Here is a 14,258-nt window from a genome sequence, read left to right as displayed (position 1 = left end):
GTTTGTGCTAAAACAGCATGGCCAAAAGCAACGTGGGAAGGAAAGGATTTATTTCATCTTTCAGCTTGAGGTCCATTATGCAGGGAAGTCAGGGTGGGAACTCAAGGCGGGAACCTGGAGGCAGTAGCTGATGCAGTAGCCGTGGAGGAGTGCTGCTTACTGGGTTGTTTCCCACGGCTTGCTCAGCCTGCTTTCTTAAGGCACCCAGGACAGAGACCTAGGTCCTCCCACATCAATCATCAAGAAAACGCTTCAGAGGCCGGCCAAATACGGAACATTTTCTCAATTGATGTTCCGTCTTTCCAAAGGACTCTAGCTTGGGTCAGACTGAAAATTAGCCGGCGCGCACATTGAAATTAAAAAATGAAAACTGCAGAAAATATACGGAAGAATAAAGAAATAAGTTTAATAATTAGTACAAAGGAATACAAATTATTGACTCTCGTCACCTCTACTATGATAGGGAGAATTTTTCTGGTAAGGTCCGCTTGGATTGAAGAGAAGTTTCCGGTACATAAGGGCACAATCAGCAATAGCACACACTATTGTCATCAGACCAAACACCTGCGAACGGAGACACGGTCATCAGCTTCTGTCACATGAACCCTCAGGGAGCTACCCACTAGCTTCCTTTCCTACCAGGGTATGGAGCTTGCTCTGTGCTACCTACCACACCACCCTAAAGTGGAAGGGACTTTAGAGCTTATTGCTAAGTTTTCCCCACGCCTACCCACAGTAAAGAGAAGGATAACTGTGGTACACAGAACTGCCCCTGAGGTGGAACAGAAGGAAGTTGCCTCTCCTTGATTTGCTCTGCCATGCATTCTTTAAAGCCCTCCTGACTGTATTTAGCTACCAACCACCATCTCTCTCTCCGGTGGTGAGCTGTTTGATTTTTCTGTCGGCATGGTTGGCTCCACAGCGAACTCTCAGAGCCCAGGCAACGTCCACACAAGCCACAGGAGCCCAGACAGGCCCGAGGAAAAGAAAACCGAGCTCAAGGGAAATGGAGCAAACTGCAGTTCCACTGCCAGAGAGACAGAGCTGTTTCTTCTCTTCTGGGCTGGGCAGCTCCGTTAGTGGCTTATCTGCTGCTGGCTGTGCCTCTAATCTTGTGCTAGGCTCTAAGCAACTTGAGGTTAATTGGCCCTCATGCGCCAGCCCAGCACCACCCTGAAGGAATACATAGGCTCCATTGTGAGCCACATAATTAAGATTTCCAAGAGTTTCATTTAAAAAGAAAAAAAACCTGAAATTTTTAAAATACATTTATTTAGCTCAACATATCCAAAATATTATCCCTTTACAGACTATTGCTATAATAAAAGCAATTGATGACATAGTCTATGTTATTTTGCAGAGATAATACAATCTCTGATATTCAATGCATATTGTATTATTCATAGCTTATCTCAAGTCACACTAGCCCCATTTCCTGTGTTCAGTAGCTACACGGCTCCTGGCTGCTGTGCTGGCTAACAACTCTATGTTCTCAGCATTTAAGCAACGAGCAAATGAAAGAAACCAGTAAATGAATTTGAGTCCTATTACTGCTTCATCTTTTTTCATACAAGACAGATAAAATTATCTTTACAACAATTGGGGGAGATTGATATTTCGGCATACCTCATTATTACATAATAGAAAAATTATATAATCTCTTATGAAGTTGCTTCGTGCCTAAAGGAGCTAAAATCTAGGGTTCTGACAGACATGACCGAGCATGGTCAGTTCTATAGAGCCCTTGCTAAGAAAGAACAAGAAGGAAGAACTTTCTAAATCAGTTCTCTAGAGTAGAGCCTAGGAAAGTCAAATGACCAAATCCCAGAAAAATACCAGGTTATTTATTTTATTGAACTCTTCCATTTTGGTTTGCTTGTCAGGATCAAGTCTAACTAAACTGACTTGCGTCCAGTAAGCAGTACTCAGAATAACCCTTTAGTTGCAAGGCTTCTTCCTACATCCCTTGCAGGAAGGAACTCTATTCTATTGTATCTGAAGCCTTATGAGAATATATGATCTCACCTATGGTGATATGAATCCTTTAAAAGAAAAACTCAGAAACCCACCCGCCATGTTTCTTTCTTTTTGTTTACCATCAGGTTTCTGGGAGCTAAGGGTTGTAACTGATTCTAGCAGCTTCTCTCAGTCTGGTACAGCCCAGTGAAAAGCTCTTTATTTGGCTAATTCCAACATGAAACCTTGTCTACTTATGCGAATCAGGGAATGTATCTGCTCACACAAACTATAAAGCTGGTGGGCACTGTATGCCAGCCAGTTCAGAAGCCCCTGGCATGAGTATAGTGCAGCTTGCTGTACTTGTAGCATCTTTCTAAATGAATTTGCTTTTTGGTCAAACCTGAAGAAACCCGAAAGACAGCCCCCCACACCTTTCTGCTTACCCCTCCAAGGATTGTCATTGGTGAAGTTTCTGGTATCAGTGCCAACACAGACACAATAAGCATGAATAGTACTGTTACTATTGAGTTGATGATATCCTAAAAACACAGAACAGAAAAGTCAGCTTGTTATCAAAGACCGGCAAGGCTTGGAATACAGCTCAGATCTAACATGACTCTAGGTCCTGGGTTCTATCCCTAGCATTGTTGGGTTGGTGTGTGTGTGTGTGTGTGGGGGGGAAGACAAGACCAACAAGTAGTGCTAGAAAAAGGTGGGGGCAGTTCCCTAAAAAATTTTAAAGCCATGTTTTATTCAATTTAGCACGCATCAATGTCTCTTGAGAAACTAAAATGCTATAGTAAAATAATGCTCTATAACTACCAACAAGTTTCTTCTAACACAACAATCATTTAATTAGTTAAGCATTTATATATAATATATTTATATATATTATATCATATATAATATATATTTATATATTATCTATATTATATATTATACATATAATATATAATATAGATAATATATAATATATAATAATATGACATATAATAATATAATATTATATATAATAAATGATAATATAATATATAATAATATATTATATATGTTATATAATATATATATTATATATACATACACACATATAGATATAGCTAGAAGGAGAACTCATCTGGTTTGGAAAGTAGATAACTATGCCGAAGTTTTAGAGTACAAAGGGTCCCCTAGGAAACTGAAATACTTGTTTTTTAATAGGAAATGTGGAACAATCAGCTATCAAATACCTGTTACTAAAATGCAGTGAAGAAACCTGTCAGGCATGGTGGGTCATGCCTTTAATTCCAGCATTCAGGAGTTTAAGGTCAGCTTGTCCCAGGCCAGCCAGGGCCACCACACAGGGAGACCCTCTAAAAGACCCACCCCCCCAAACTGAAAACAGCACATATTTAGAGTGGTAATCTCCAGGATGAACTCCACCCCCATTTGTAATGCAGTGGCTTGCCAGATTATGTTACTTCATAATAATGCCCCACAAGTGAAGCATTTTTAACAAGAGCAATTTACAGTTTTAGATGGATGTGTATTGTGGGGAAATAAATTGTCCTTATCATGGAATGGTCTTGGCAGACTTGCAGTGAGCAGGCAGGAAAGAGATTGATGAAGAAATGCCAGACTTAGGAAGAAAAGCAGTGGATAAAAAGGAAGAGAGGTTTGACTTTGCATAGGGAAAACAAAGTTGCAGCAGAAGATGAGAAAGTTGTCTTGGGTTAACTCCCCCTTGGCTGGATACTTTGCTCTGCTTCCAGGCAACAGGCCCCACTGCCCTAGTCAAGCAGCTGTAAATAGCTGTGAACTAGGCTACAAATGGCTTTGTACAGAAGTGGCATTGAGGACAGTGTGGGATCAGGAGCGGAGGATGTGCTGGGGAAGGCATGCGTATCTCAGAACATTTACGCTCCCTAGTGAAATTTTGACCATTGTGTGTGTTTGTTTTCAGGCTATATATAGCCCAAGCTGGTCCTGTATGCATCATGAAGCCCACACTGATCTCTAATTCAAAGACCTGTTTCAGCCTTCTGCATGCAAGATCATAGGCGTGATCCACCACACCCAACCTAAAACACCGTCTGTATTGGAAGCACGGTATGCAGCCGGGCATGATGGCACAGGCCTTTAATTGCAGCGCTCAGGAGACAGAGGCATGCAGATTTCTCTGAGTCTGAAGCAGCCTGGTCTACATAGCGAGTTCTACCACATCCAGGGCTATTGAGAGAGACCCCGTCACAGAGCAAGAACATGAAACTCCAAACCCTCAATATGCTGATAAGTGGGATGCAAATTTAATTACAATAAAATGGAGATTTCATAGTAATTTTGAGCCTGGGGCCCTGGGTTAGCTCCTTCCTTTATAATCTGTCAAGGAGTGCTAGAGAGGAACAGAGGCCTGGTTTACAGACTGGGTCAGGGCCTGGATGCGGATGGCAGATCTGAGGGCAGACGGATGACTAGTGTCTTCTAGTCAGGGGGCACTGGCTGGAGGCTATCAGTGCTTCTCAGCCCCTTCTGCCCCTTACAGAGTAGCTGTGGTCCTCAGCTGCTGTCTCCTTCACTTTAACTGAGGTAAAAGCCTTTGGCAGCTTTATTTCTCCCCGCTTAATAATAAGTCCCATTATTACTACCCTTGTCCCTCGAATTTCCTTAGGAAATAGATTAGGCCAGTGATGGCTTCCCCGTTTAAGCAGCCTCTCCTTCTGTGCTTGGTCTCATGATCTTCCTAATACCTGCCCCTGATGGTAAGGCACTCTGGAGAAAGCCCACTGGGACCACTATGAGCACAGCTGCTGGGGAGTTCGGTTCTGTATGTCAGTACTTCTCTTTCTATGTGACATCATTCACCATTTCTTTCTTCAGGAAATGGTCTCCTGTCTGGTGTCTGTGACACTGGGCCCCCTTGGGTCCTCTCTCCTGCCTCTTCCTGGCCACTTCTCTTCACTCCCTACACTTTCTCTGAGCTCAGTTACCTCAGCTCTAGCTTCTCCTAGTCTGCAGATGTCATCAGCGTTTCTACCTGAAGAGCCTACAATCTGGCCGTTTAACTCCTTACTCTGCCTGTCTTAGCCCATTCTCCCACCTCGGTAGTCTTCCAAGGTGGGTATTCATACTTGGGGGACTGAGCCAGGAATGGGGAAAGCTGAAGGCCAGTCTGGCTATGGGGTGAGTTCAAGGCCAGTTTGGGCAACATTAGTGAGACCTTGTCTCAAAATAAAGTCAGAGGAGACATAGCTCAGCAGTATAGTACTTTCCTAGCATGTAGGAGTCCATGAACACCATCCTCAGTAGGGCATCAACGGTGATACTTGTGTAGAAAGAAGATGTAGCATTCAATCACTAGTACTAGGAACCCCATTCGAGAACTTTCTTTTCTTCTGTCTCCATAATCTTACTCCACGTCTCTACCATTTTTATGACTGGTGATAACAGATTAAATGGTCTCTGAGAACTACTTCTAGTTTGTGGTTTATTTTAAATTTATTTTATTTTATTATTTTGAGATAGGTCTGGCCCCCAGCTTCCTATGTTGCCAAGAATGACCTTTAACTTCTGATCTTCCTGACTCCACCTCCTGAGATGTTGATTATAGGTGTGTGCTTACACTTCTGAGTTATGCTGAAGGCGTAAGTCACAAACAACCCCACACCAGTTTGGAATCGTGAGTAATAGAATGGTTATTTATTTAAAGGGGAAAAACTTACAGATCACCGTCCCAGACAACAACCCTCTGCGCAATCAGGAAAGGATCCTAGTCGCTGGAAGCGGAGCAGGAAACCAGAGAGCGAGTGGAGAGAAGCGGCTGCGTTTTTTTTAAAGAGAGAAACCACGCCCCAATAGGCTGGTATCTCAGCAGCTATTGGCTGAAGGAGAGGAAGTAGCTCCCGCAACACCTCCCCCTTTTGTTTAAGTAAGAGTTCTAAACCTACTACGAAATTATATACAATAAGTACAAATATCCTATTCCAACTAGTTTAAGTCTTGTATAATAAATAACTTGGCCAAATCATTCTGAGTGAGATAACCCAGGAAGATAAATATGATATATATTCACTTATAAGTGGATATTAGCCATTAAGTAAATGACAACCAAGCCACAATCTGTAGACCCAGAGAGGTTGAGTAAAGGGAAGGGGTCTAGGGGGGACAGGAGAGGGAAGAGTGTCAACTGTTGGGGAGATGGGTTGGAAGGAGACGACTGGAACATGTGGGGTGGTATGGAAACCTAACACAGTGGAAACTTCCTGGAATCTGTGAAGGTGAGCCTAATGAGGATCCCCCTTAGAAATGGGGGACACTGAGTCTCACTGGCCATCTCTTGTCACCAGGAAAGGCTTCCAGTGGTGGGGCTAGGGTGCATTCAATTGAGCTGTTGGCCGGGGAGCGGGTCCCATGGAAATCCCTAAACAACCCCGGGTGTTACTAAGACCAAAGGCTGCTCTCTCCAAACTGACAGCAAGGCCTCACCGCTAGAACAGCATCTACACACTCATGGAATATAGATAAGCACAGCTAATGCCTTCGCCCCTCGTGTCCTAGTCTCTTTAGTGTGGGAAGGTCCTCTGCAGGCTGCTGAAAGAGGAATGTAACACTAACCCACCCACAAAACCTTTGACATGCAATCTGTCCTGCCTGCAAAAATATGCTAGGGCAATGGTGGCACAGACTGTGTGGTAGCCAACCAATGTCTGATTGGACTTAAGGGCCACTCCATGAGAAGGAACCCATACCCCACACTGCTTGGGTAACCTGAGACTAGACAGCCCAGAGATCTATGGTCTCTAACAAACACTACTTGTCTTAAAGTAAACAAACAAAAACCAATGTCTTATCCATCAGAGAGGTGGCTTCCTCCAGGAGCAGATGGAAACAGATGCAGAGATCCACAGCCAGACATTACGCAAAGAGAGAATCTAAACTGGAAGTCTCCATCAGATCCCTCTCTTTAGACAATCCCAAGGAAGAGGAGGACACCAGGAGAACAAGGCCCTCGAAATAACTAAGCAAGGCGCATATGAACTCACAGAGACTGAAGCAGCAAGCACAGGGCCTACACGGGGCTACACCAGCTCCTCTGTGTATATATTATACCTATTATCTCAGTATTTTTTTATGGTATTCCTGACTGTGAGAACGAGTGAGTTTCTGATTCTTGTGCCTGCTCTTGGAACTCTTTTCTTCCTGTTGGGTTACTGTGTCCAACTTTGATATGATACCTTTTGCTTCATCTTAATATATTTTTTTAAAATATTTATTTATTTATTCATTATGTATACAATATTCTGTTTGTGTGTATGTCTGCAGGCCAGAAGAGGGCACCAGACCTCATTACAGATGGTTGTGAGCCACCATGTGGTTGCTGGGAATTGAACTCAGGACCTTTGGAAGAGCAGGCGATGCTCTTAACCACTGAGCCATCTCTCCAGCCCCCATCTTAATATATTTTATTTTGTCATGTTTGGTTGTTTTCTCTTAGAAACCTGTTCTTTTCTAATGAGAGACAAAAAGAGTGGTTTGGGAGGGGAGAGGAGGTGGGGAAGGAACTGGGAAGAGTAGAAGTAGGAGAAACTATTGTCAGGATATACTGTATAAGAAAAGGATCTATTTTCAATAAAAGGGAAAATAGAAAGGAGACAAAAGTTAAGAATATGCTCTAATTTATTAACACAGTTCTAAATTTAAATTTCTTTAGGACATTTATACTTAAGAGAATTCTCCAAATAAATAGGTCAGCAGCCACATCTACTAGTAGGTGCAGTAAAGAGAATTTGTGTCCTGTGGTTGCCCTGGATCCCTGAGAGCCTTCCCCAAAGACTACATGGAGCCCTTAGCAGTGAGCGGAGATCACCTTAAGGATTTAAGAGAACCAAGTGATTAATTACAGTGTCTTCCTATGGCAAGAAAGAGTTGATGGTTGAAAAGGATCACTTACAAGCAAAGGCCAGAACAACCATCTCATCAGTCTGTCAAGTCTGCACATATACAAAACTATGAAAAATAAAATAATAGAAAATTCAAATCCAGTAATAACGATGTATGGTTCAGGGGCTTGTGCGATGATGAAGAAGGTCATAGATGCCACAGTTACTACCTAGAAGGAGAAAACAATGATTTAGTCACTGACCATTCGAGCTTAAGCTACAGGAACAATGGGTTCACTTATTGTGGTTGTATGTGTGCACGTGTACATACTGGTCATCGACTCTAGGGTCTCATGTATGTGAGTGCCGAACCACTGAGTTACATACACCCGTAACCCCAAAATGATGTCTAGAAACAACTACGTAAGACTTCTGTAAGACACCATGGGCATGAGAGATAGGGCTACACATGTGGGCATTGACTTCAGTTTGTGTTTTAGAGGAGTAAGTGCTTCTCCTGTTATTTCCCACACATCTTCTCAGGATCTCCCCCCCCCCCAAATATCTCCTCTGCCAGCTCTTTCCTATAAGCATACCTAAGTTGTCTTCTCTTAAGATACCCCTCCCCAAGTCTTTTCCTTTCATCTTCTCCAGAAAAACCCTGTTCTGCCCCCCACCCCATACTCCTTGTTACATCTACGTCTGGCTGCTTAGAATTCTTCATCACTCATTCCCTCATCGTTCCTTAACTATTAGTAATATGCAATCTGCTGTTAAGCTTGAGCTGAATGTTGCCATGAGGGTAAAGGTGAAGGGGAGGCGAATGCAGGAGATGGAGGAGGTGGGTTTAAACATACTGTCAGAGGAAACAAAAATCTGATGCTTAAGACTTACTACTTAATGTACAATGTACATTTTTATATAATTCCTCTTACTAAATACAAAGCCATTAGAATTAAGGGACAGCTAAAGACTGGAAACCTCAGTGATGCCAATTAGTGAATGGATAAAGAACATGTGATCAGAGCTGGGATACGGCTCAACGAGAGGTATGAGGTCACTAACCTAGCATATGTGAAGGCCTCTGTTAATCTCCAGAATCACACACACACACAGACACATACACAAACACACACACAGACACACACAGACACACACAGACACAGACACACACATGGGGTGCAGGGAGAGAGACAAGTCTACCTGTCCACACAATGGAGTATTAGCAGCAAAAGAAGGAAGTATTGATACGGATATACTATTGACATATGATACGGAAGAATCTCAAGATAATTATGATGAATGAAAGACAGATAAAACGAGTATACACTATATGTCATTTATATAAAAGTCTAGGAAACAAAAACTTATCTGCAATTACAACAAAAGTTGTAGTTACAGAAAGCAGACGAGTCAACCCCAGGATGAGAGTAGGCAGGAAGGAGGGACTGCCAGGGCCATGAGGAGCTTTTCAGTGGTTTAGGTAGGTGTTAATATGTGCCGCTTAACCAGACACACTCTGAGAAGTGCACTATTGAGTCATTTCCTTGAGCAAATTGCCATAGAAATACAGATCCTACGGTGGCTCTGACAGCACCAGGTGACACAACCCCACAGATCCTACGGTGGCTCTGACAGCACCAGGTGACACAACCCCACAGAACACTGCTATACCAGCAATCGACCCAGCTACGAAGGTGTGCCTGCGTGACTGTACTAAATATCCTGACTATGGTGATAGTTTCATAGGTCTTGTGTCAAAACTGATCAAATGACATGTCCCATGCAAATGCACGTGTCTTTTCCATCAACTATTATAACACAGACAAGCATCTAAAATGTAAATTTGTTCATGCGCTTCCTCACATTTGAAAATCCTTCAAGTCTGCAGTCTCCACGGTTGGGTTTCCCTTTCACCATGTGTTCAAGGTCTAGGAGTGCATGATCTGGTGACATTGTGGTGCTACACTGGGCCCTCCCTTTCTCCTATCCCAGATCTGGACCAGTAGCAAACCTTGAGCACTTCTAACCTGAAAGTCCCAAATACTCCCAAATCCATTTATTATGTCTCCCTGACTTGCCTAGAATTCACTCTGTAGACCAGGCTGGCCTCAAACTCACAAGGATATGCCTGCCTCTGCCTCCAAAATACTGAGATTAAAGGTGTGTATAAAAGGTAAACATAAAACATAAATGAATTCTGCATTTAGATTTGGGTTCCATCTCTAAGATAGCTCATTACATATACATAGATATTACAAAAGCCAAGACAGTTCTTGTTACAGGACAGTTGATCACACTGTGAACCCCGAGACTGTGCTAATTAAATAAAGTCAACCTTGGGTCAAGAAGTGGAACTAGCAACTAGTTGACAGGAAATAGCCATAGGGAGTTAGAGGGAGTCAGAAAACGGATAGAGAAGCAGACAGGAAGTAGTGAGGCGGGACTTTTGAGTCTGGCAGCCTTTAGGGTGGAAGGGAAGCTCTCTTGCTAGGCTGCTGGCTAAGGAGGAAGGTCTGCTGGTAGCTTCTTGGCCTCTCTGAGCTAGCAGGTTCTCACCCCAGTATCTGACTCCCGAGTCTTTAGCGGTAAAATAGAACGATAGAAACTTAGTTAAAAGCTACATCTGGGTGCAGATACAGAGGCCCCAATGGATGCAGGAGTCCAGCCAGGCCTGGGCCTGAGCAGTGGGGTAGCAACTGTAGAGCTGGCTGCAGTCAGTAGCTGAAACAGCAGTAGATTCAGGATCGGCTGCTGTACTGATGTGAAAACAGTAAGTTCTGGCCTTAAGCCCTTGGGATGTGGGATCTGTATATCCTGAATATAAATTTGCTACCTCCTCTGCTACCACCACCCTCCTATCCACAGCATCCCCCACTTGCTTACGCAAGTCCTTGCTGTCTCTACCCTGCCATGGAACCATTACTGGACTTTCCTCTCCACGACACATTCCCATTACTAAGGACTTTATCCCACCTAACTCTAACAAATACCATCCTAGCAAAACCCAACTTGATCACCCTAGGATTGTAATGTGCAACCCTGATGTGTCCCATAGCACTTACTCTTGGGATGCTACATCTCTTGTTGGGCTTAGCTCTGCCTCCCTCCCACCCCATTATGTAAATTCCACAATACAGATAGGCTGGTGTTCAGAAAATAGTTATTGAATGAATACATGAAGCACCACTCAACTTCTTATTGTCCACTACAAAGATCCCGAAGAGTTTGCTGCCTTTCCTTCACCCAGGTGCCTCCCTCTTAATCCTAACTCTAGGTTCTACTTGAGAGTTTTCTAGTAGCTATCTAACCAGAAGACCAGCTGGGACACCCAGCCTAGTGGGACTGAGCAGCTACTAGATTCCTGGGCTTTCCATTCATAATTAGCCACTGTTAGAGTGCAGCCTGTAAGTAATTCCAATAAATTCACACACACACACACACACACACACACACACACACACACACACACACACATTCCATAAAAGTTCTGTGACTCCAGCGAACCTGACCAATACAGCGCCCTACCTTCACCCTATCACATATTAGAACCATTTACTCCTGTCTGTGTCCTGGGATAAATGGAACCCTGACTCACAGTCAAGAACTTTTGTTCTGAGCCTGGTATAGAGATGTACGCCTTTAGCTCCAGCCTTTGGGAGGCAAGGGTAGGCAGATCTCTGAGTTCAAGGTCAGTCTGGTCAACAGAATGAGTTCCAGGGCAGCTAGAGGTATACAGAGAAACCCTGTCTCAAAACAAACAAACAAACAAACAAACAAACAAAAAAACGAAGAAGAAGAAGAAGAAGAAGAAGAAGAAGAAGAAGAAGAAGAAGAAGAAGAAGCTGGTGACGTGGCTCAGTCTGAAGAATACTTGTTGTGTGGCACTTATATTTAAGCAAACAAAAAACAAAGCTGGATATGGTAGAACACACCTATAATCTGTCTGCAATTCTAGCATTGGGAACGTGGCGACTCTGGTGCTTGCTGGTCAGCCAGCCTAACCTGATTAGCAAACCTGAGGTCAAGGAGAGACCCTGTCTCAAAAGCCAAGGAGGGTGGCTGCTGAAGACCACCACCAGAGGCTGACCTTTTGGTGAGAAGATACAAAAGTTTTATGATCCAGGACTTTTGTCTTGGTGACTAAATGGAAGAATTCTGTGAGTTAGGAATCCACCTTTGTCTTGGTTACTCTTTGTTCCAGCTACTAGTCCAGAAGCTGGAACACATTGCTTAAATATTTATTTATGGGCTGGAGAGATGGCTCAGTGGTTAAAGGCTAGGCTCACAACCAAAAATATAAACATTTATTTATGTGCAGGCCTCATGTGTGCAGTGTCCAGGGAGGCCAGAAGAGGGCAGCACAGGCCCTGGAGCCGGAGTTACAGGTGGTTGTGGGAGACTCAACAGGGCTACCAGCACTGAACCCCACTTCTCTGTAAGAGCAGTTTCTTCCTGTAAGCACGGAGCCATCTCTCCAGCCCCTCACACTGTATATAGACATAATAGAGGGGGCTGGAGAGATGGCTCAGTGGTTAAGAGCACATCCTGTTCTGGCAGAGGACTTGGATTTGCTTTCCAGCACCTATGTGCAGGTTCACAGTCATCCATAGCGCCAGAGCCAGGAGATCCGATACCCTCTTCTGCCTTCCAAAGGCACCAAGCACTCATGTGGTGCACATAAGTACATGCAGGCAAAGCACACACACACACACACACACACACACATATTGTTAAAGAAGAAATAATAGCAAATGGGAGTACCATCAACTCCAGCATTTGGGTGTCAGGGACAGGTGCACAGACCCTATCAAAAACAAAACAGAACAACACAAAAGAAGGAATATCCAACTTAACCCCCCCGCCCCAACACACACACACACACACACACACAGCCATCTTTCTCTTCCAGTGTTCTAGAACTTATGGAACCTAATGTCAAACTCCAGGTTATCAGTCACTTTCTTAGTTAAAGAAACCAGATGTAGCCTCTCCCTTGGCACCCGAGTACTTTCCTGCATATCTCTTGTGAATCATAGCTTGTAGCTATTTCTTAGAGTCACAGATTTCTGGCATGGGGAAGATTTCAAATGGAATTTAGTTTACTCATTCACCTCAGGTTTAAATCTCCTTTGCACAAGGCTTACCAGTGCCCATCTGTGCGGTCTGTTGTCTGGGAAATACTGCCTTCTCTGGTGGTCATTTAGTTTTGGCATGCTTTTTAAAATATAAAACTCTTCTTCCTGTTATGTGGAAATGTTCCCCTTGTAATCTTTTTAACTGTGTCATGTCAACTTTTCAAATTTTAAACGGCTTCTTTCCCCCTCCCCTCTCAGTTTTCTTACATTCCTTCAACTATGGTAGTTTGTGAATGGAAATGAGGACGTGGCCCCTCCTAGGTATGGTTCAGGAGAAGGATTTTATTGTAGATATGAAGGCAAGTACAGCCAGAGGCATCCGGAAGAGACTAGACTGAATGGAATCATGAGGAGCGGGGTTGGGGAGCGAGAGAGGAAGAGAGAGAGAGAGAGAGAGAGAGAGAGAGAGAGAGAGAGAGAGAGAGAGAGAGAGAGAGAGGATGGTTCAAGAGGGCAGTTTATATAGAAAGGAGAAGGTAGGGGGTGGGATGGAAGGGAAGTGCGCCCCCCCCCCCTCGGCTGAAGAGGTTTAGGGTAGGAGACCCGGGGAGAAGTGCTGGGAGGAAGTACTGAGTGAACCCTGTCCCGGGTTTGGGACCGTCATGACAGTTTGTGCTTCTCTCATCTTTCTACAAAGCTCTGTCCAGAACTGAACCGCAACTCCCCGTTACGTCTGGAGCCCTAATAAGGACAGAGGAATTTTTGCCCTTGCTCCGGGTTGAACCAGTTCTGAGCGGGGCAACACCTAAAGTCCGATTTACAGTTAAAGATCATCAGTCTTTTATTTTATTTTTATTATTATTTTAATCTTGTTGGGTTCTGAGTGGTGAGACTGAAGCTGCCTTGTCTGTTAGGCTACCATCAAGTTTGTGAGTTCAAATGCGGGGTATTCAGGTAGATCCATGGGTATATTCCTACCATCTGAAGAGGAAGTCACTCCACCCTATGGTTCTTCTCCCAGCGTGTAGAGCAACAGAGCAACGCTTTGCACTCGGAAAGGCGTGGCTGGAAACAAGGTGATCGCGCAAATGCTGTCCCAGTCTTCCTAACCCAGTCTTCGCCACCCCGGTAGTAACCTAACCACCGCCCTGAGTTCCCGCCCTGGTCCTCACCAGCCGCAGCATCTTCACAAGGCCTTTCACGCTCAAGCAGAAGGACCGTTCCTCGTCCCTCTCTTTAGACTCCATCTCTCCCACAGATCCAACAGTCACGCTTCTCTTTCAAGCCTTCTCAGTTAATTGCTCTCTCCAGGACTCGCGCCACATTCTTAACTGCCGCGGCGGAGCCAGCAGTACCTCTCTCGGTTGCA

The 14,258-nt window shown here is 44.1% G+C and overlaps 1 protein-coding gene across 1 annotated transcript; it reads right to left on the bottom strand.

Moving 5' to 3' along the window:
• Positions 1-382: 382 nt before the first annotated feature.
• Positions 383-14,258, bottom strand: LOC119802134 (chemokine-like factor). Its single transcript, XM_038313056.1, has 4 exons — positions 14,062-14,258; positions 7,883-8,041; positions 2,403-2,498; positions 383-564 (listed from the first exon to the last, which is right to left on the bottom strand). Exons 1-4 carry the CDS (start codon positions 14,134-14,136, stop codon positions 433-435), a joined length of 462 nt encoding a protein of 153 aa, XP_038168984.1. The 5' UTR covers positions 14,137-14,258; the 3' UTR covers positions 383-432.

Source organism: Arvicola amphibius, chromosome 15 (assembly GCF_903992535.2).
Source record: "Arvicola amphibius chromosome 15, mArvAmp1.2, whole genome shotgun sequence".
Taxonomy (NCBI): domain Eukaryota; kingdom Metazoa; phylum Chordata; class Mammalia; order Rodentia; family Cricetidae; genus Arvicola; species Arvicola amphibius.
Note: the sequence above shows the minus strand (reverse complement) of the source record. Positions and strands in the feature narration are given on the sequence as shown.

Excerpts from the sequence above, each read along its gene's own strand:
- LOC119802134 (XM_038313056.1), bottom strand. The coding sequence starts at position 14,136 with ATGGAGTCTAAAGAGAGGGACGAGGAACGGTCCTTCTGCTTGAGCGTG. Across the intron at positions 8,042-14,061 it reads TTGTGAAGATGCTGCGGCTG|GTAGTAACTGTGGCATCTAT; the intron begins GTGAGGACCAGG and ends TTCTCCTTCTAG. Across the intron at positions 565-2,402 it reads CAATGACAATCCTTGGAGGG|GTGTTTGGTCTGATGACAAT; the intron begins GTAAGCAGAAAG and ends CTCCGTTCGCAG.